At 45.5% G+C, this 22,202-nt stretch overlaps 1 protein-coding gene across 2 annotated transcripts in view; it reads left to right on the forward strand.

Annotated features, from left to right (window-relative positions):
* The window catches only part of Ak4 (adenylate kinase 4), a 51,457-nt gene that overhangs the window by 16,376 nt on the left and 12,879 nt on the right, over positions 1 to 22,202 (forward strand). For both annotated transcript variants that reach the window (XM_051164780.1, XM_051164789.1), the window contains exon 2: positions 14,695 to 14,814. In XM_051164780.1, the coding sequence (XP_051020737.1) occupies positions 14,695 to 14,814 (120 nt within the window). The remainder of the gene's footprint in view (positions 1 to 14,694; positions 14,815 to 22,202) is intronic.

The following is a 22,202-nucleotide window of genomic DNA, read 5'->3' on the forward strand; positions in this document are numbered from 1 at the left end:
AAGAGGATGCTGGATCTTCTGCAATTAATGACAGGCAGTGATGCATCATGTGGCTGGGTCCTTGGAGCTCCAGTTGAGAGGCAGTTGTGATAAGAGTGCCAGTGTGGTGGCTCATGCCTGTAATTCTAGCATTGGGAAGCTGAAGCAGGAGGATTGCTGTGAACTAGAGTCCAACTTAACCTATATAATAACAAATCCCAGGACAAATCCCATCTTAACAGAACAATATAGCTCCAGCGACATAAGTAGTTTTAATATAACAACAAACAAAATGCCATCCAGTCTGGGGATGGAGGACTGGAAGGAGGAAACTGTTCGCAGTTGCGCTGCTGGTACCCAGCGTGAACACAGGGCAGGGTTCAAGAAAGTCTCCATGTGAGCCCATGGGGCAGGAAGCTGGTTCAGTATGGTGCAGCTCAAAGTGCCAGTTTGAGGTCGGAAGTCCCAGTGCTTGAGAGGCTGAGTCAAGAGGGGGAATGGGAAGTTTCGGGGCGGCCTCGGCTGTGGAGTCATGCGTGAGCCTTGGCTCCTCCTCTGTGGAGGCCAGAGAACAAGTTTCACAAGTTCTTGCCTTCCACCATGTAGGACCTGGGAACACAGAACTTCGCTCACCGAACCATCTCAAAGGCTCCAGAAGTTAACATCTTAAGTAACGACCAGACCCAACAGACTTGAGTCCTGTTTTGAGTTAGAATTTTTTGTAGTTTTTCAATTTTAGCTTTTGGGATTGGTTTTAGCACAGAAACATTTCATTAAATGGATGGGCCTGCTGAGTGTGTCTGGCATCTGTAGCGGGCCCAGTTCTTAACCGAGTCTTTGGATAGCTTGGAGATTTAGGAAGCCAAGGTCTGCCTGGGCTGTGGCGTGAGTTCATCACACACAGAGTTAATGTCCCCCACCACTGCCATCCAGCTGGCTAGTTGGGCTCAGGCGGGAGTGTGAGACTCCTGGAGATTCTCTGAATGTCACATTGCAACACTGATGCTGTGCAGAGGAGCTAGCCAAGCCCAGCCTGCTGCCTGAGACTGCACTCTCCTCTGTGCTGTGACTGTGAAAGGCAGTCGCAGATGGTGGCCCAGCTCTGGCTGGAACTGCTGTTGGCAGCAGGACGTTCTAGGGACAGAAGCCAGAAACTCACTGGAGCTGGCAAGCTGCGTTTCTGGACCTTAAGAGAATATTTTTTTTGTCATTCTGGTCCTGTTGCTGTTTTCTTTTTATTGTTTTGGAAATAGCCATCCTCTGTAGCTTAGTTTGGCCTGGAACTAACTCATGTGTGCAGCCTAGGCTAGCTTTCAACTCCTGCTTCAGTCACTATGGCCGGCACTTCTTAGTTACCTCTTAAATCTGTTTAGTGATAAGTGGCCTCTAAAAGGCCACAAGGAGCTATAGAGTCCGCTCCTTTGCACTTTGCTGTGTTGTCCAAGTGTCAGGCCGTACAGACCAGGAGTCTGCTCAAGCTCCTTCATGGCTGCTCCCTCTGAGGACCGGGTCCTCACTATAGTGATCTATTGTAACAGTGTCTCCTTCTCTTTGAGACAAATTCTTGCTGAACAGACCAGGCTGCCCTGGAACTCATTCTTCTGCGTCAGCCTCCCAGTTGCTAAGTTGTAGGTTTGCACTGCCACATCCAATCCTACAATTTTCTTTTTTTCAAGTTTTCTTTCTTTTTTCTACATATATATTTATATTATTCCACATATATATAATAAACTACCTGTAGCAAGAATAACAATGATACAATCAGGAATTATATAAATGTTACATTCTTAGTGTTTTGGCTGTTTGTATTTGACAGCCTTGAAGATGACATCTTTCCTATCTTGGTGCGTCTAAAATTCTGAATGTAAATCATTCCCCACCACATCTTGTCATTATCAACTTAAAACATCTATCTAGACCTAAAAACATCTTTATCCCTAAACAGTTAAGCTTCATTGTAAAACTAAGCTACCTGGTCTTCAACTCCATCGGAGACTTGAGAAGGAATACATTTGATTACCTGAGTTTGCCGGGAGTGCAGATTAGTAGCTTTCCAAATGAAAAGATGACAGAGATAGTTTTCTACCTGAATAGTCACCCAAAACTCTCTATAATACTGGAGCATCTTCTTCAGCCTTCTGCCCCAATATATCTGACAAACATATTTGTGAGGGAGGAAAAATATTTCACTGATTGCTACCAAGAATCATATAGTTGTAGTTGCTCTTAGAAGGTCGTACAAAAGACAAAGCAAAATAGACTAAACATCACCAAAGTGAGCATAAAAGATACTATCATCATTTGTCTTATGTGTATGGCATTTTCCCCTGCATGTATGTATGCACCATGTGTGTGCCATGGTACCCTAGGAGGCAAGAAGAAGGCATTGGAAGCCTCTGAAACTGGAGTTACGGAGGCTCGTTAGCTTCCAGCTGGGTGCTGGGAATTGAACCTGAAGTCTCTGTAAAGGCAGTGCTCGTAACCACTGAGCCTCTTAAAATGAAAAAAAAAAAAATTGAACTTGATGCACATTTGTACATGTATGTGCATGCCACAGCACATGTGGGGGTCAGGGGACAGCTTTGTAAGATTTGTTTGACATTTTAAGCAAAGCAGTGGAAATCTATTTATACCCTTGAAGTGGACTGGCTTTAAAACCACTTAATTTTATTGGCTGCTTTTTTCAGTCGCTGCTTTGGCTGATGAGGGGTGTACATTGCCTGGGTTTTAGTCATCTCTAGAGGTGCTTAGGTGTCCTGGTTTATAATGGAGAGGGGAGGGAAGTCACTGTTGAATATGTCAATGTCTTCATGAACCCTTTGGAGAGCAGCCCGGGCATTTCTGAACTGTGTGCCTGCGTTGTTTTTCTCCTTTCTCTGGCAGCAGAGTTAGTGCGAACATTTTGAAGTGCCTCTAAAATTAGTCTCCCTGGTACAGCATTCAACTTTCAGGTATGTGCTATTTGGAATAGTGATGTGGATTTGAAGACCAGAGACCAGAGTAAGCTTATGGGTTGAAATCAAGGGGCTGGTACCCTACAGGCCATTTGGCTAATGAGGGAAGCACCTTGGAATGTGTACTAGGAGCCTGTAGGAATATAAATAACCGGGAATGGGTTGTCCCACTGGAAGCAGAACGGCAGTTAACTGTTTCTTTTTAGAGCTCACTTTATTTCATGCATATGGGTAGTTTTTTTTTTTCTGTCTGTATGTATGTCTATGTACCACTTGCACGCCTGGTGCCTGAGGAAGCCAGGAGAGGGCCTTGCATCCCATGGAACTGGAGTTGAGATGTTTGTGAGCTACCATGTGGGTGCTGGGATCCACTGTGTCCTCTCCAAGAGCACATACACAGTGCTTTTAATCGCTGCGCCATCCCCAGCACCTTGTTTACTGGGCCTTAAATCCATTGGCTCTTCCCCCTTACCCCATCTTTGGATTCTAGACCAGCTTGGTCTGATATTTCAAGAGATTATTAAATCAGCACAAATCCTGGTCACAATGTTGAGCCTTTCTGGTGAGGCATTATAGGGTGTGTTAGCTCCTAACAGAGCATTGCCTTTTCTCAAGTCCTCCGGCATTGTCTGTTATGTTGAAACGATGCAAGGCAGGCTGGCTCATTGCTTAAGAGCACAGACTTTTCCACAGGACTCGAGTTCAATTACCTGTAACAACATTGAGTGGATCACAATTGCCTTATAATCCTATGTTCAGCTTTACGAGAGTTTAACACCTGGTTTCTATAGGCACCCAACCCCCACCACTTACAAAATTGAAAAATACTTTAAAATCCTAAAAAGATGTGTTTTTACGTATTATAATATCAGCAGTTTGGGTGGCTAAGGCAGAGGATGACGGCAAGCCTGCCGTGGCTACTGAGCTAGTTCAAGGACGAGCTGTGCTAGTCAACTTAGCGAAGGGTCGGGGACTTAATAGCTTCCCATCCCCTATGAGGTACCTTCAGTACCCATTTGAGATCTCCTGCTTGCCTGATATTCACTTCTGCTTTTTAGTCTTTCCTGCATGGCTTCGTCCTACGTTGGACACTGTCCTTGTAACTTCCGTCCCTCAGAGTGCCTTGATAACGAAGGGCTTGTATCGAAGGTTTAGGGCAAGCAGCATTTTGGCCTGGCATATTAGACACTATTGTCACTCATTACTAACACACCCGCTAGCCATTGCCCACCCTGCTAGAGGTCAGCATGTGGCTGTCCTGGTTTGTCACAGCTCTGCTTTCTCTGCTGCCCCCTTGCAGGCGTCCAGTGCTTGCTGGTTTCTCACTACAGGTACTACCTCCCAACTCCCTGGCTCTAGAGAGGTCTCCTGGTTCAGAGACCCGTCTGCCAGACTAGAGCGAGCAGTAGTAGAAGCCTGGACTCTTGGCTCTTTTAAACACTTGATTGAAAATTTAGATAAAGCTATCTTCCCCTTGAGAGTCTCTAAGAAAGGGGGGAATAGTATTGAGGTTTGAGGTTCTTTTTTGGTGTGTGTGTGTGTGTGTGTGTACACTTGTGGGACCCAGTTTTCTACTTGTATTCTGTAGTTTCCAGTGATCACACTAAGGTTGTCAAGCCTTGGTGGTAAGCGCCTTTACCTCTGGATACACTTGTTAGCTAGCTATAAGATTTTACCTTTCTCTTGCCTAGGGTAGACCTTGGATTGTTCATTTATCACCACCATCATCACGATTATCACTCATTCTTACTTTTTTTTTTTTATTTATACCACTGAAAAATACTGATGGGCCAAGCATGGTGGTATATGCCCAGCATTTGAGAGGCTGAGGCAGGAGGATCACTAACTGGTTTCATTCAGGCCAGCCTAGGGTACATAGAAGATCTTGAGTCTTTTTTGTTTTGTTTTGTTTTTGCTTTTTAAAAGATGACTCTGGGATCCAATTATGTGGAGACCAAGTGCTAACTGCATGTTAGGGACAATAGTATAACCACAACTTAGGGCTCACAATAATGAATGGAAACTGTAGCCATGATTAGGAAGACTACTCCTAGAGACAAGACCACACATGTAGCCCAAAATGCCTGGACATCACAATCAATCTTCCCCCTAGTAGAAGAAGCATCACTTAGAAATTAAGAAGTCCACTCGGGAGGCAGAGGCAGGCCTCTGGAGTTCGAGACCAGCCTATAGAGCGAGTTCCAGAACAGCTGCTACACAGAGAAACCCTGTCTCAAAAAACCAACAACAACAACAAAAACCCCCACAAAAAAACAAAACAAAAGACAGCACTCGGGAGGCAGAGGCAGGTGGATTGCTGTGAGTTCAAGGCCAGTCTGGTCTACAAAGGGAGTCCAGGACAGCCAAGGCTACACAGAGAAACCCTGTCTCGAAAAACCAAACCAAAACGAAACAACAGCATTTGGCAGGCTGGGTTTGAGGTCAGCATGGACTATACTATTCTACCTTCCTGGACTACGTAACAAGACCAAAGCCCTGTTGCAACAAAATACAACAAAATAAAAACAAAACCAAAAAAGGAAATCAAGCATAATATATAGTTTGTATGCTTTTATGTAAAATGTTTAGTTTCTGGTTTTTTTGTTTTTTGTTTTTTGGAGGGGGCAGGAGTAAAATCTTGCTGTGTAGCCCAGGCTGGCCTCAAACTTCTTATAACCCACCTGCCTTAGTGTCCTTAGTGTGGGGGGTTACAGGTGTATGTCACTATGCCCAACTAACACCTTTTAGTTTCAGAAATCTAATAGTTGCCTTCACCATAGTTGGGACAGTCATGCTCAGTCCTTAGTGTTTTGTTTTTGAAATTTATTTTAAACAGTTTTATATTTCTTTGGTTTATGTGTATATCTTTTTGGCCATATGCCACCTGTGTGTGGGTGCCTGTAGAAGCCTGAAGATGGCATCAGATTCCTGGGACCTGGAATTATTTGAGGTGGCTGTTGTGCATGGTGGGAGCTGAACCCCAGGCCGTCTGCAAAGGACAGCTAACTGCAGAGCCATCTCTCCAGCCCCAAACCCATAGTGCTTAGTGACTACTGCTGTTGCTATTGTTGCTGCCAGCTGACTGGCTGCAGGTTGGCCTGTCAGTGTGCTGCAGGGTCCCTCAGTGCTGCAATCCCACGGGAAGTCTTGACATCAGCTCTTGCCTGCACTTCCAACCTGCTTTGGGCACATTTTTGGTTTTCGGTTTTATTTCTCCACCAGGTTATGAAAAAATTGAAGAGCGGAGAGGGAAGGGAAAAGCGGTGTCTGAGCAGCCATGGCAGCCTGTGCCACCTGCACAGACAGCATGGAGAACAATCGCCCCTCGGCTGATCCACAGCCAGGATACTTCCTGCTCAGGGGCTGGCCCCGCCAACTGCATGGCAGCCGGCTGCCGTGGCCAGGTCAGACTGAGAATGAAATTCCTTTCTGTCCTCTGAGTGGGGGCAGTCACTGGACTGGATCAGGTTACCAGGGATGCTGTTCTTTGGTTTTTGCAGAGAAAAAGAGCTCCCGGAAGGAAGGACAACCGCACTCCTCGGGACTGTTTGTTATGTCTGGTGTGGTGGCTACCAGGGCTCATGTGCAGCAGGCTTGACGCTGAAAAGATGCTTCAGTGTGGATGCTCTGGCTGACTTCCAGGGCACTTGTCCTTATCTGTTTCCTTGTGGTCTTCTGCTGTCTCTGTTTTCCTTGGCTGCTTGAGGCGGCCTGCGGTACTCCACCAGATGTTCATGGTGGGTTTTATGAGTGTGCACGTGCTCTGGTGCTGGGCCAAGAAAACAAGCAGATGCCGATGTCTGCGTTGGCTTGGCTTCTGAAATTCCAATCACTTTTTATGGTTTTAAGTTTTTAAAAACGAGGGTTTGCACTGTTCTTCAAATCAGTAAGAAGGCTCAAAAAAAAAAAAAAAAAAAGAAATTAATGTGCTATCTGCCTGTGTGTTCATGTGGAGGCAAGAAGAGAACTTTGGGGTAAAGGGTCTTGATTTGTTATCTGGGTGCTGGGCTCCAAACTCTAGGCTTCATGTTTGCCCCAGTGAGCACACGTAAGCATAGCTGCTTCGGCAACTCTTCGGCCCTCCGCGAGTTCCCTTTTCAGTTTCTTCCTTACTTAAAAGAAATGGGTATATGTATATTGCTGAGACGTATTTGTGATTCAGTGAGATGCCTAGATCCCCCACTGACACTTAGGAACCAGCATCTCAGATGTTTTCCTGTGAGGTTTGCAGAGATCAAAGAGGCACATTCCATGTCTTTGAAAACAGGTAGTGACACAGCCATTTCCGGGGCATAAGTGACCAAAGCCCCTTATAGTAGCCTTAATTGTCAGAGCTGACACTTAAACCCTGCCAGCCTGGCTATAAGCTGCATGCTCTCTGTCATTACACTAGAGTCAGCGTTTTCTTCATAGCTCCCAGCAGCAAGCGTCGGGGTGATTTTAAAATTGGTTTTGCAATACCAAGGAAGAAAAGCCTGTGCTTGATTCAGCAAGGCTGACTGAAGCTTGGATGCCGACTGTCTGAAAAGACACTTTTGGGGCTAAGTGTCACAGTGACTTGGGGAATTTGCCATAGTTTCTACCCCTAAAGGACTTGGGCTTGTTTGTTGGTCTTGTTTATTTTTTGACACAGGGTCTTATTCTATAGTCCAAGCTGTCCTCAAACCAGGATGATTCTCCTTCTTCAACCTTCTGAGTGATGGAATTGGAGGTGTGAGTCACTCCATGCCCAACCTGACATCGTGTGTGTGTGTGTGTGTGTGTGTGTGTGTGTGTGTGTGTGTGTGTGTAGATGTAATATGTGAGCCTGTTCATGTGTGCAGGTGCATGAATGTGTCTTCAGGAGTCTTTCTTGATTTCTAGCCATCTTTATTGAGGCAGGCCTCTTAGTTGAACCCAGAGCTTACTGATGCGGTTGAGGCTAGCCACATTCTCCGGGGATGTTTTGTTCAGTTATCTGAGCTCTAGAGTTACTGGCCGGCCACCACACTCATTTATGTGGATTCTTGGGATCTGAACACGGACTCTTACAGTTACCTAATGGCAACCACTTTACCTACTAAAACTCGGTCTTTTTTTAAAAGCTGGGGCTACCTGAGACCCTATAGTGAAGTGTGTCCTTGAGCTTTTTTTGATTGACCCTCCTACAATCACCTTCCAAGCTGGGACTACAGGTGTGTACCACCATGTCTAGTTTGTATAGTGCTGGGAGATAGAACTCAGGGCTTGCTGTATGTGCCAGGCAAGCGCTCTACTAATGGAGCTACAAATCAGTCTTTGGCACATGTCATTTCTGTGTGCTGTAAAGGGGTGGTTGGGGATGAATGTGGGTGTCATTTCACAGGTGTAGTTACTAGGACCTAGGGCTGGTTCATTAAACTAAGCTGACTAGACCGCAAGCTCCAGGGATCCTCTTTTGTCAGCCCCCAGCTAGCATAGGCTACCATGCTTGAGTTTTTCCTGTGGGTGAGCACCGCTGAGCTTATCTCTTCAGATTGTTATCTGTGGTTCTGTGTGTACTTGGGCACCAGAGGTCAGAGGGCACAGTTTGTATGTGAGTCCTCTCCTTTACAGGTCAGGCTTGGCAGGAAACTCCTTACCCAAGATTTTCTAAGAATATTTTCTTCTGAAGCTTTTACACTCTCTTTCTCTCTCTCTCTCTCTCTCTCTCACACACACACACACACACACACACACTCTCTCTCTCTCTCTCTCTGAGCATTTTTTCTCTTTGTGACCCCTCCTCCTCTAAGACTCTTTAAAGTGTTTTTAGTTTTTCAGACAGAGTCTCACAATGTTGTCCTCGGCTATCCTGGAACTTGCTAAATAGAACAGACTGGCCTTGAACTCAGATCCCCCAGCCTCTGTCTCTCTACTGCTGGAGCTAAAGGTGTGTGCCACCATGCCTGGCTCGCATATTTTCTTTAGCAAAGTAACATGAAGGATGAACGGTTTACAGGAGGACTCAGTATTTTTCAAGGAAGTGGCCTGAGTACTCTGGAGACTACTCTGACTATTCATGGGGGAGGAAGAACTTAGTCTCTAGGATCACAAAGCTATGGTGTGGATGACCAGGCCTCATGTGTGTTGGACATTTTGCTATTGGTATTTGCAGAAGAGTTGCTGCTAAGGGGGCACCCTATTTCTTCTAGTTTTGTCCCTTTCACATTGCATCTGGGGCTTATGGGGTATGCAGCCTTGGAAAGGGATTGGTTCCTTGCCAAGGTTTTTCTTCAGAGACATTGAATAGGCACAGGATGCTTGTCTTTAGTAACCCAGCCAGGCACACCATGAAAAGTTCTGCAAGGTAGACATTTGACTAGCTTGTCTTCTGAGTCCAGTTTGTTCTTATTTAGACAGACAGACAGACAGTCAGACAGACAGACAGACACACACACACACACACACACGGGGAGGGAGGGAGGAGAGAGAGAGTTGTGTGTTATTATCTAGCCCAAGAAATAGAAGATTGCTGGTACAAAACAGTTCCTTTTAAATATCTCCTTTACACCCCTACTCCTGCCAGCCAGTGCCTTGTTTTCTTATAATCTTAATTTCCCGCATTTGTAATATGTAACTCATTGTTAAAATAATTTTGTCTGCTTTTAACTTTTATATAACTATCCAGATTCTTTTTAAAAAAAGATTTATTTATTATGTATATAGTGTTTTGTCTGCATGTACACCTGCACACCAGGAGAGGGCACCAGATCTCCTTATAGATGGTTGTGAGCCACCATATGGCTGCTGGGAATTGAACTCAGGACCTTTGGAAGAGCAGCCAGTGGTGCTCTTAACCTTTGAGCTGTCTCTCCAGCCCCACTAGCCAGATTCTGTAGGAAGAAAAACATACACCTTTATATTTAGTAAGATTTTGCCAACAAAAGACAGGTGAGCACTGTATGAATTTTCGGTTGCTGTGACAAGACACCATAGCCAAGGAAGGTTGTAGAAGGAAGAGTTTACTTCAGCTTATGGTTCTGTTGAGGTAAGAGCCCGTGGCAGGGAGGCATGGCAGTAAGCATGGGCATGGTGGCAGGAGCAGGCAGCTGGGAGCTCACATCCTCAGCCACAGGCACAAAGCAGAGAGTGAGCTGGAAGCCTGTGTACTTGTAATCCCACCTCCAGTGACATCACTCCCCATCAGTCATACCACCGCGTGTGTGGGCTGGTGGTGGCAGTGGCACATGCTGTGCTGCTCATGGGAGGTCAGAGGACAAACTTGAGGGACTAAGTTCTCTCTACTGTGTGGATCTCAGGTGTCTAACTCAGGTTGTTAAGCTTGGTGGCAGTTGGTTTTGCTGGTGGAGCCATCTCGCCAGTTTTTGTCTTTTTGAGACAGGGTTCCTTTAGGTGGCCTGGAACTCATCACGTATACCACGCTGACCTTGAACTTGCAGCATTCCTCCTGACTGCCTCACTCTGTGGTATTAGGGTTACAGGTGTGCGTTACTACAACTGGTCTTTGTAATTTAGTTATGGTTGTTACTGACTTTAACTTTTTGCCCAGTGACAGAAATTGCCATGGCATTTTGCTGTTGAAAGCTTTAAGCTTTGAGACGGGCCAAGTGGTAGGCTGGCGCAGGGCCTGGCATCTGTCACATCCCAGCTCAATGAGTTCTTAGTGGAATCACAGCCATAAGACCAGGAAGAGTCGTTGTCTTCTATCTTAGATGTGCTCACAGTGGGCCCTGCATGCTGCCCATTTGTAGCTGGCTACGGTATTCTTGACCAGGGTCTGCTCTTTGCTTCCATGAATGTGGGCAACTGTAAACCCCAAACACATGTGAGCCAACAAAACTTGGAAGCAGGAGTTTTAGAAGGATGAGCCACTTTGCCAAAGCTCTGTAACAATTTAAGTTTAAAGTTTTTGCCAGGAAAGTGGCACGCACGCAGCTCTAATCTCAACACATGGGAGGTTGGAGCACATTGATTTCAAGTTAGAGGCCACTGTGCAACTTAGAGATGCCCCAGCTGGCATCCCCCTCCCCTGTACGTGATAGATACATAGACACATGATAGATAGAAAGATAGATAAATAGAAAGAGAAAGAAAACGTGTCTATGGAGAGAGAATGAATGAATGTAAATAAATAAAAGTATGTGTGTTCATCTTTGGATTCCTTAGGAAGTTGGATCAGCTCTGTAATTCATCTAGACATGGTTTTTCGAGACAGGTTTTCTCTGTGTAGCCTTGGCTGTCCAGGACTCTCTTTGTAGACCAGGCTGGCTTCAAACTCACAGAGATCCACCTGCCTCTGCCTCCCGAGTGCTAGGATTAAAGATGTGCACCACACGCCCAGCTTGCAGGGCCAGTTTTTGGGATGGTGTAGGTCTCTGTGTGTGATGCACTGTGTCAGGGCAGTGGACATGCTGGCTGCCATCTATCAGAGGGAGCCAAAGCTGCCTGGAATAGTTGGGAAAGCAGGCTGCACCTGGACCCTTGTCTCAATTACACATTCAAGTGAGAATGCTGGACGGCTCCCCCACAGGGTTATTTTAAGCTTGGTTTGGGTCAAGCTGAGGTACTGGGATGAAGGGATCCTTCCTTGCTTCTGCTTCCTGTGTCAAGCCTTTGTCTTTGCTTGGGACTCTCACAGCCTCCTTTGCATGCTCATGCCACCCCTGTTCCAATGCCATCGTGCCTTGTTCTGTGACCTACACCTACTTAGTTGAATGCTCTGCCACGCCATCTTGAAGTTCTTTGTTTTCCATGGAGGGCTTTAACCATACTTTGAGTTTGCACCAGGCCCCTCAATTGAAGAAGCTGGTCTTGGGGTTCAGGGGTGACATTTCCAAGGCTGCTTTAAACACCACGCCCTTCAGAATCACCACCAAATGCCTGTGAGGGCTTGGGGTTCCTCCATATATGTGGAGGGTCCCAAACACCTGCAGTGTGTTTCCCAGGTGCCTTCTCATTCCCCCGTGGCCCCCGCCCTCGGCCAATGGCTGGGGAAGTAAGATGCTTTGTGATAGTGCACTCATGTGAGGGTCTGGGTTTACCCCCAGCACTGCCTGTATCCACATACCTGTCAGCCATATATAGTTAGCCACTTGTTTCGGTCATTCTCAGTGTTGTATGTCATAAAATGGAAATTTTATGGTGTATACATTATGTCAGTGAAGCTGTCAAGTCTAACTTTGGAGGTGAGGGGGAGGACCTTAATGAGGATTTTGGACACAGCACACAGACTACTGTGATGTGTTACTTAGCTGTGGATGCCGTTGTTCTCAGGGACATAATAAACTTCCAGTAAGCTCAAACTTTATCCAAGGTATTACTCACCACATAGTTTATGATTAATAATGCTTACCGAATAAATGTGATTCCTTCAAAATGTGTGTGTCCGTGCACCCACGTGCGTACCTGTGCCACAGCACGGGTGTGGCCAGCATCAGTTCTCTTGCCATATTGGTTCTGGGCATCCTCAGGTCATCTGTTGGTTCTGTGTGGCAGCGAGTAACTACCTAACAGAGCCACCTCAGGTTTCCATAGCTACAAATCTTAGGAAGTATATGCTTGCCCAGTTTGGGTTGCACCTCTGGTGCATGTTAACAAATGCTCAGGCCTGGGATGCTTTGGACTGTGTTGCGGTTGGTTTCCTTTGAGAACAGGGTCTCTGTAGCCTGGGTAGCCCCCTCCATGTTGCAGTCTTCTTCTTGCCTCAGCGTCCCAGTGGCTGTGATTATAGGCACAGCCCATCATATCTGGCTTGGACCTGTGTTTTTATTTATTATTTTATTTTATTCATACTTCTCAGACATTCTCCCCCAACCCACTACTATTATTCTTGGGTATCTACCTACCTAGCTACTTACCTACCTGTCTGCCTGCCCGCCTGCCTGCCCATCTGCCTGCCCGCCTGCCTGCCCGCCTGCCCGCCCATTTGCTTGCCCATCTGCCTGCCCGCCTGCCTGCCCGCCTGCCTGCCTGCCCGCCTGCCTGCCCGCCTGCCTGCCTGCCTACCTGCCCGCCTGCCTGCCCGCCTGCCTGCCTGCCTACCTGCCCGCCTGCCTGCCTGCCTACCTACCTGCCCGCCTGCCTGCCTGCCTACCTGCCCGCCTGCCCATCTGCCTGCCCGCCTGTCTGCCTGCCCATCTGCCCGCCCGCCCGCCTGCCCGCCCGCCCGCCTGCCCGCCTGTCTGCCTGCCCATCTGCCTGCCCGCCTGCCCGCCTGCCTGCCCGCCCACCCATCTGCCTGCCCATCTGCCTGCCCGCCTGCCTGCCCGCCCGCCTGCCCATCTGCCTGTCCGCCTGCCTGCCCGCCTGCCTGCCCATCAACCCATCCTCGCCTCTACCCATTCATCATGTATCCTAGTGTGCAGGTGTGTGCCATAGCGTGCGTAGAGGTAAGAGCAACTTGCTGGAGCCTGTTCTGTCCACCCTGTGGGTTCCAGGGTGTTGAGGTCTCAGGTACTCAGGTTTGGTAGCAGCCACCTTCACCCACTGAGCCATCTCACCTGCGTGGGTTTGTGTTTTTTAAGAACTTATGCCTGTGTGAATGTGGCTCTCAGTGGCTCAGATCCCTGCTCAGCAGAGGACTTCATTTTTGTAGCAAGTGTTCAGTTCCTAGAAAAACACAGGTTTCGCGCAATCCTTTGTCTGTCAGTCTCATGCAATAGTTTCTATATATGGGAAATTGTTTTTCTCTGAATTATATTTTAATTTATATCCTTTCATGAACTTGGTAGTCCACTAATAATGCCAACTTGCCTTTACAACTGTCACTGCATGCCATCTGCTTATATTGAGGTGCAGGAGAAGAAAACTCGTGTGTGTGTGTGTGTGTGTGTGTGTGTGTGTGTGTGTCTGTCTGTCTGTCTGTGTGATCTTATATAGTAGTTTTAAAGTTTTGGAGACAGGTCTTTCTGATGTAGCCTTCATTTAAACTCTTGCTCCTTCCTTGGCCTCCTGCGTGTTGATCATAGGGCTTGGCTGTGATGCCTGCCTATGTGGTATTCCTTGAGACAGGGCCTAACTATGTAGCCCTAACTGCCCTGCAATTTGCTTCTTATTCCCGGATATCTACCTGTGTGTGCTTCCCCAGTGCTGTGATTTCAAAGTCAGGTGCATGGCTTTCTCTCTCTGGTCTCTCCGGAAATGGCCGATCCTCCCCCAGTCTTCCTGTGCTTCCTTCTAAGCCTTTTGCGTCCCACCTCTGTCTCTAATCTTCTTGGCCATTCCTTTTTTTGTATTTTTACCTGTTATGTCTCAAATACTTGCTTTTTAAATTTTCTGTTATTTACCTATCTATCTGTTTACCTGCCTACTTAACCTGTTTGGTTTTCCACAACAAGGTTCCTCTATGTAGCGTTGGCTGCCCTGGGCTCAACCAGTGATCTGCCTGCCTCTGCCTCCCTGAGTGCTGGGATTAAAGGCATGTGCCACCAAGCTCGGCAAGAGTTGCTTTTTATAATCTACTTGGCATTTAAAAAGCAACAGTGCCTCCTTTGAAAAAAAAAAACACCTCAATATTAAAACACTGTAATAGTTGCTTTCTTTCAACTTCGCTGTGTGTAATGGACGATGGACCAGAAAGCTAAGAGCGCACTAACTTCTCTTCCTCCCATATTTTGGAAAACAGAGGTCGTAGACCAGTTTGCCCTAGAGCTTGCTGGTAGGATGATGTTGAACTTTTCCAACCCGAATCCTAATCCTCCTGTGTGTACCTGAGTGCAGGAACTACAGACTTGTGCCAACACACCCTTCTTGGAAGCCGCCTTCTTGAATGTTTTTTTTTTTTTTTTAATTTCTCTAACAGAAGTTGGTCACGAGGCAAAGCAGTACCTGGAAAAAGGTCTTTTGGTTCCAGATCATGTGATCACACGCCTAATGATGTCAGAGCTGGAGACGCGGAGTGCCCAACACTGGCTGTTGGATGGTGAGTGGATAGGGGCAGGCTGGGCTTCGACACCCTGCATTGCTCTCATAACCTTTTGTTAGCTGCTGCTTTCCCTATGAAAGCATTTACTCCAGGGAAGTCTGCTGCTGTTGCCTCAGCGCCATGGATTTTTAAATTAAGAGGTTATTTTTCATTTACTGGGGTTATAAAATTCCAACTATGAGTTTCTTGTTTTTCATTCTACAGATTAGCAGAGATAGAGTGTCTAAAAATCCTATATTGACTATATAGGAAATAATTATAAAAGTGGTAGCCTTAGGTCAGTGTGAGGGTATCCTTCATCTCTGCACTTAGGAGGCAGAAGGAGGAGGCTACAGCAATTTGTAAGCCAGCCTGGGCTATCATAGTGAGTTTAGACCATGGGGTTAGAGTGGGGCTATGTGGGACAGTGCAGTGCTGGCTGTATTTATGATCCAGTCATTCCATTCTGAATTTCTACCCAGGGGTGTATCTTTTTGTTTTGTTTTGTTTTTTGTTTTTTTTTTTGAGGCAGGATTTCTTTTTTCTTTTTAAAAAATTGTTTCTTTTAATTTATTATAATTATATCTCAGTTGTATCCCCTTGTTCTTATCTTCCCGTTCCCACCCTCCCTTCCCGTTTTGGCCTATTCCCCTACCTCTGACATGGGCTTTCCTCTTCTGCGGTCTGACCTCAGCCTATAAAGCTCTCATCCACATAGCCTGTGTCTCCTTCCTCTGTGTGCCCTCAAAGCTGCTCTACCAAGGGGCAGTGATCAAATCACAAGCACCAGAGTTCCGAAACAGGGTCTCTCTGTGTGGCCTTGGCTGTCCTGGACTTGCTCTGTAGACCAGGCTGGCTTTGATTGAACTCACAGTGATGCCCCTGCCTCTGTGTGCTGGGATTCAAAGCGTGCACCACCACACCCAGCCAGGACGAATCTTTCAGGAGGATGTTTACTTGACCCTTTTTGGGGCAAATGGTTTTAACTTTGTGGTTTTTTGTTTTTGTTTTTTTAAAGATTTATTTATTATTTAAAGAGTCTTCTGTCTGCATGTACAGCTGCACGCCAGAAGAGGGCACCAAATCTCACTATAGATGGTTGTGAGCCACCATGTGGTTGCTGGGGATTGGACCTTTGGAGGAGCAGCCAGTGCTCTTAACCTCTGAGCCACCTCTCCATCCCCCTAAAACCTTGTTTTTTTTAAGGTGCTATATTATCCATCTTAGGAAACCTGTGTAAAGAATGTTTTTAAAAATTAGCTACAAATACTGTAAGAGAGAACACATTTTTATAGTCCTCCAAGGACACCAGGGAGGAAATTGTTTTACTGATGAAAAAAAGGCTTGAGTTAATTTTTTGTTGATGTTGGTTTTTGTTTTTGTTTTTTTCTCGAGACAGATTTTCTGTGTAGCCCTGGCTGTCCTGGACTCACTTTGTAGACCAGGCTAGCCTCGAACTCAGTGATCGGCCTGTCTCTGCCTCCCGAGTGCTGGGTTTAAAGGCATATGCCACTGCCACAATGGAGACGGTTGGGTTAATTTTTTTGGAAAAGGTGAGGAGGGATCTGGAGGATGGCTCAGTGGTTAGGATCACTTGCTGCTCTTGTGGGAGGCTCTGGCTTTGAGCCGGTAACTCCAGTGCCTTTTTGGCTTCCCTGTCACCAGACATGCACATGCTAAACATGTGAACATGCAGGCACACATTCAGACACATGAAATATTAATGACATGGTAAACGTGAACATGCGGGCACACATTCAGACACATGACATATAAATGACATGGTAAACATGTGAACATGCGGGCACACATTCAGACACATGACATATAAATGACATGGTAAACATGTGAACATGCGGGCACACATTCAGACACATGAAATATTAATGACATGGTAAACGTGAACATGCGGGCACACATTCAGACACATGACATATAAATGAGAAGATGATGTCCCCTGGGGGGAAACATGGGTTAGAAAAATATGGATTTGAGGGGGAGAATAGGTACACAGTAAGTGTGCTATGAGTCAGCCTAGTGTTTTCTGAGCTTGCAGAGAAAGTCTTTTGATTTGTACATGTTAATCAAATTTTATGTCACTGATCAAATAACCAAGAAGTATTTTAATGATGAAAGACTTAAACTACTTTAAAAAAATTATTTATTATGTGTACAATGTTCTGCCTGCATGTGTGCCTGCCCACTAGAAGAGGGCACCAGATCTGATTATAGATGGTTGTGAACCACCATGTGGTTGCTGGGAGTTGAACTGAAGACCTTTGGGAGAGCAGCCAGTGCTCTTGACCTCTGAGCCATCTTTCTCTGGCCCCCAACTTAAAATATTTTTATTAGCATAGATTATGAGTTTCATTATGAGATTTTGTATATAAATGTTTTTTATTCAATTTACTCCTCATTTGTTGTCCCAACTGGTCCTCCCCTTTCCCAACTGGACCTCTTTCTGTTTTATTTTTGGTTTTGTGTGTGCCCTAGTGAGTTTAATTAAGGAACATGGGTAAGGGCTTATTTATAGGAGAGTGGGCAACCAGTGGACGCACAACTGAAGAAAATGTCTCTCTCTTCTGGAGCAGTCCCTCTAACCTGCCTGTGAGTCCTCGCAGTGGGGCAGAGCCTTGTGAACCTCTCCAGGGCAGAACGCTGATGGCTGATGGCTGACCGCTCGGCCTAGGCGGGCCTTGTGCTCGCCGGGAGTTGAGACATGTGAAGGCCATGCCATGCCTGGAAGGTGGTGTTTCACTCATTCCTTCCTCGGGCTCCTGGTTCCATTGCTGTGATGACCATGACCAAAAGCAGCTTTGGGAAGGAAGAGTTCATTTGCTTACACTTCTATATCACAGGCCATCATAGCAGGGAGCCAGGGCAGGAACCTGAAGGCAGGAGCTGATGCAGAGGCCATGGATTTACTTGCGTGCTCAGTGTGCTTTCTCGTAGCACCCAGCACCATCAGCCCGGGGGAGGTGGTGCCATCCACAGTGGCCCTCTGACATCATTCACCAATGAAGGAAATGATCTACAGGCTTGCCTACAGCACAATTTACCCCCTGTTTGGTTTTTTGAGACAGGGTTTCTCTGTATGGCCTTGGCTGTCCTAAACTCCCTCCGTAGACCAGGCTGGCTTGGAATTTAAAGAGGTCTGCCTGCTTCTACCTCCCAAGTGCTAGGATTAAAGGCATGTGCCAATACCGCCCGGCCTCCAGCCCAATCTTTTTATTTTATTTTATTTAATTTAATTTATTTATTTATTTATTTATTTATTTATTTTTCCAGCCCAATCTTAATGGAGCAGTTTCTCATTGAGGCTCCTTTTTCTGTTCAGGTGATTCTAGCTTGTGTCAAATTCACATAAAAGTAGCCAGCACATACCCACTATTCACTATTGCATTAGTTGGCATAGTTGCAGGATTCACAATGGAATGACACTCCTACCCCTCCCCAGCCCCACGATAGCCTGCACTGGCATTATAGGTTTGCGTTATTTTCTACCCATTTCCCAAGTATTTTTTGTGTATTTGGGATGAGTTCTAGTTTTGCAGATACCTCTCAGTAATTCCTTTAAACTTTAAGTCCTCGTGTCATGTAAAATTTGTGTACCTTTTAGAGATCATATTTCTATTGAATTCTTTTTAAGAGGTGGCCAGTGGGTACTGGGGCCTGCCAGACTTGTGTGTAACCTTAGCCAGGTCACCCTACCTTTTTGTGCATTCGACTCCTCACGGAAGGTGGATTAGGAAGGAGTGACTAGCTACAAAATGTTTAGGAGAATAACCTTTACATAAAGGCATGGCTGGTGGTGTACAGGGCCTGAAATGTTGAAGTATAAAGTTCAAAAATAGCTTGAAAAAAATGTGTCCTTGCAGAGTTGCAGAGTCGGTTATGGACTGTTTTATGTCTCTTCTCGTGCTTGCTTTTGTCTTAAGTGTTCTCTCGGGGAAGAGCTGGCACTTTTACATCACAGGCCTGTTTTTAGCGAAGTGCGTCAGTCTCCCAACTGATTTAGGTTGTTTTTTTTTTTTTTCATCTTCCTTCCTGAAAACCCATCTGGACATTTTCAGTTTTGATTTTTCCTTCAAAGCTCTGGAGTCCGTCCACTTGGCACGGAGAAGGTGTAAGGACTGCCTGGTCCCCATGTTCTCCTTCAGACCCCTTCTGTTCTAAGCCACATGCTCATGTTTAGCAGAGGATGTGCTTGTCAGAGTCTGCTAAAGGTGACTGAATGTGTAGAGGCCTGTCTTAAAGGAATTCAGGATGACGGATGACTCATCTTGGTCCATATGGCTTTGGAGAAGCGTTCTGCTAACCGTGGGTGGAAATCAGTGCAGTGGATGCAAGCCAAGGAAACACCAAGTGGGGTGGGGAGACGGTGTGTGTTCTGGCTTGGCCAGCTCCATCCTTGTTTAAAAAAATGTTCAGCGCTGTCTACCTCCACAGCCCTTGGGTAAGAAGCACCCATTGTGTGCTATTCTTTCTGAGGTAGAGAGTCTCACTAAATAGCTCAGACGGCTCATGGCAGTCTTCCTCCTCTCAGCCTCCCAAATGGCTGGGATTACAGATGTCAGCTACCAGGACTGATTTTCACAATATTTTTATTTGTTGCATTGGTCAGCTTTCCATGCTGTAACACTAACTAAGCTGAGTAGTGTGTAAACAAAAATTTATAGTTAGTTTGGAGTTGGAGGGGCTGCACTAATTGTTTTTCTGTTGTTTTGTGGAAGAGTGAGTTAATTTTTGCGAGGGCTCCAGAGTCCATAATAATAGGGAAGACATGGCAGTAGGCAGCTTGAGCAGGAAGCAGAGGGATCACACTGTCAAGAGCAGACACAGAGCAAGACAGCCAACTGGAAGTGTGTCAGAGCACACACACACACACACTCATACTCATAGACACACACACACATTCATAGACACACACACACTCATACTCACACACATACTCATAGATACACACACACTCATAGACACACACTCATAGACACACACACACACACTCATAGACACACACACTCATACTCATAGACACACACATATACTCATAGACACACACACTCACATATACACACTCATACTCATAGACACACACACTCACATATACACACTCACATACTCATAGACACACACATACTCATAGACACACACACGTACTCACACACACACTCACATATACACACACATACTCATAGACACACACACTCACATACTCATAGACACACACACTCACATACTCATAGACACACACACTCACATATACACACTCATACTCATAGACACACACACTCATACTCATAGACACACACACTCACATAGACACACTCATACTCATAGACACACACACTCACATAGACACACTCATACTCATAGACACACACACTCATACTCATAGACACTCATACTCACATAGACACACTCATACTCATAGACACACATACTCATAGACACACACACATGTACTCACACACACACTCACATATACACACACATACTCATAGACACACACACTCACATACTCATAGACACACACACTCACATAGACACACTCATACTCATAGACACACACACTCATACTCATAGACACTCATACTCACATAGACACACTCATACTCATAGACACACATACTCATAGACACACACACATGTACTCACACACACACTCACATATACACACACATACTCATAGACACACACACTCACATATACACACTCATACTCATAGACACACACTCACATATACACACTCATACTCATAGACACACACACTCATACTCATAGACACACACATACTCATAGACACACACACACATACTCACACACACACTCACATATACACACTCATACTCATAGACACACACACTCACATATACACACTCATACTCATAGACACACACATATACTCATAGACACACACACTCACATATACACACTCATACTCATAGACACACATATACTCATAGACACACACACACGTACTCACACACACACTCACATATACACACACATACTCAGACACACACACTCACATATACACACTCATACTCATAGACACACATATACTCATAGACACACACACACGTACTCACACACACACTCACATATACACACACATACTCATAGACACACACACTCACATATACACACTCATACTCATAGACACACACACTCACATATACACACTCATACTCATAGACACACACACTCACATATACACACTCATACTCATAGACACACACACTCACATATACACACACATACTCATAGACACACACACTCACATATACACACTCATACTCATAGACACACACACTCACATATACACACTCATACTCATAGACACACACACTCACATATACACACTCATACTCATAGACACACACACTCACATATACACACTCATACTCATAGACACACATATACTCATAGACACACACACACGTACTCACACACACACTCACATATACACACACATACTCATAGACACACACACTCACATATACACACTCATACTCATAGACACACACACTCACATATACACACTCATACTCATAGACACACATATACTCATAGACACACACACACGTACTCACACACACACATGCACAGAGTCCCACACACTCACCTACCCAAACAGCATCACCAACTGGGGACCAAGTGTTTGACTGCCTGAGGTGCGGGGAGCAGCTATTCAAATGACAAGATCAAGCAGCCTAGTGAGGGCCCCCTTGACTGCACCCTATGGTGGCTGATTGTGTCGCACACGCAAAGAGAGGTTTCCTCTTGTGATTCAGGAAGCCAGGGTGGGTAGGGTGCCTTGCTCCTTGATGATGGACAAGTCTCATGGGAGTTTCCTGGAATCCATGCTAATCGCTTCCAAGAAGGGTCACCTCCTCTAAAAAGTCATATGACCACACACATTGTCTCCCTAGCCACCAAGGCTCAGAACGTGGACCGTTGGAAGACGTGTTCAACTCAAATCCAAGTCATAGCAGCAGTTTTTATGGGAAAAAAGTACTCTTGCAATTTGGGGAAAAAAAAAAAAAAAAAAAAATATATATATATATATATATATATATATATATATATTTGTTTTTGGAAAATACTTTTTAAGCTTTTAAATTTAAGATAAAGATAACGAAGGTTTCTTAAACATTTTTAACTGGTGACACCTTTTTGCTTGAGATTTTTTTTTTTAAAGATTTATTTATAATTATTTACACAGTGCTCTGCCTGCATGTCCACCCACAGGACAGAACAGGGCATCAGATCACATTACAGATGGTCGTGAGCCACCATGTGATTGCTGGGAATTGAACTCAGGACCTCTGGAAGAGCAGTCAGTGCCCTTAACCTCTGAGCCACCTCTCCAGTCCTTTGCTTGAGATTTTATATTGCCTGTG

Source organism: Acomys russatus, chromosome 2, assembly GCF_903995435.1.
Source record: "Acomys russatus chromosome 2, mAcoRus1.1, whole genome shotgun sequence".
NCBI classification, from domain to species: Eukaryota; Metazoa; Chordata; class Mammalia; order Rodentia; family Muridae; genus Acomys; species Acomys russatus.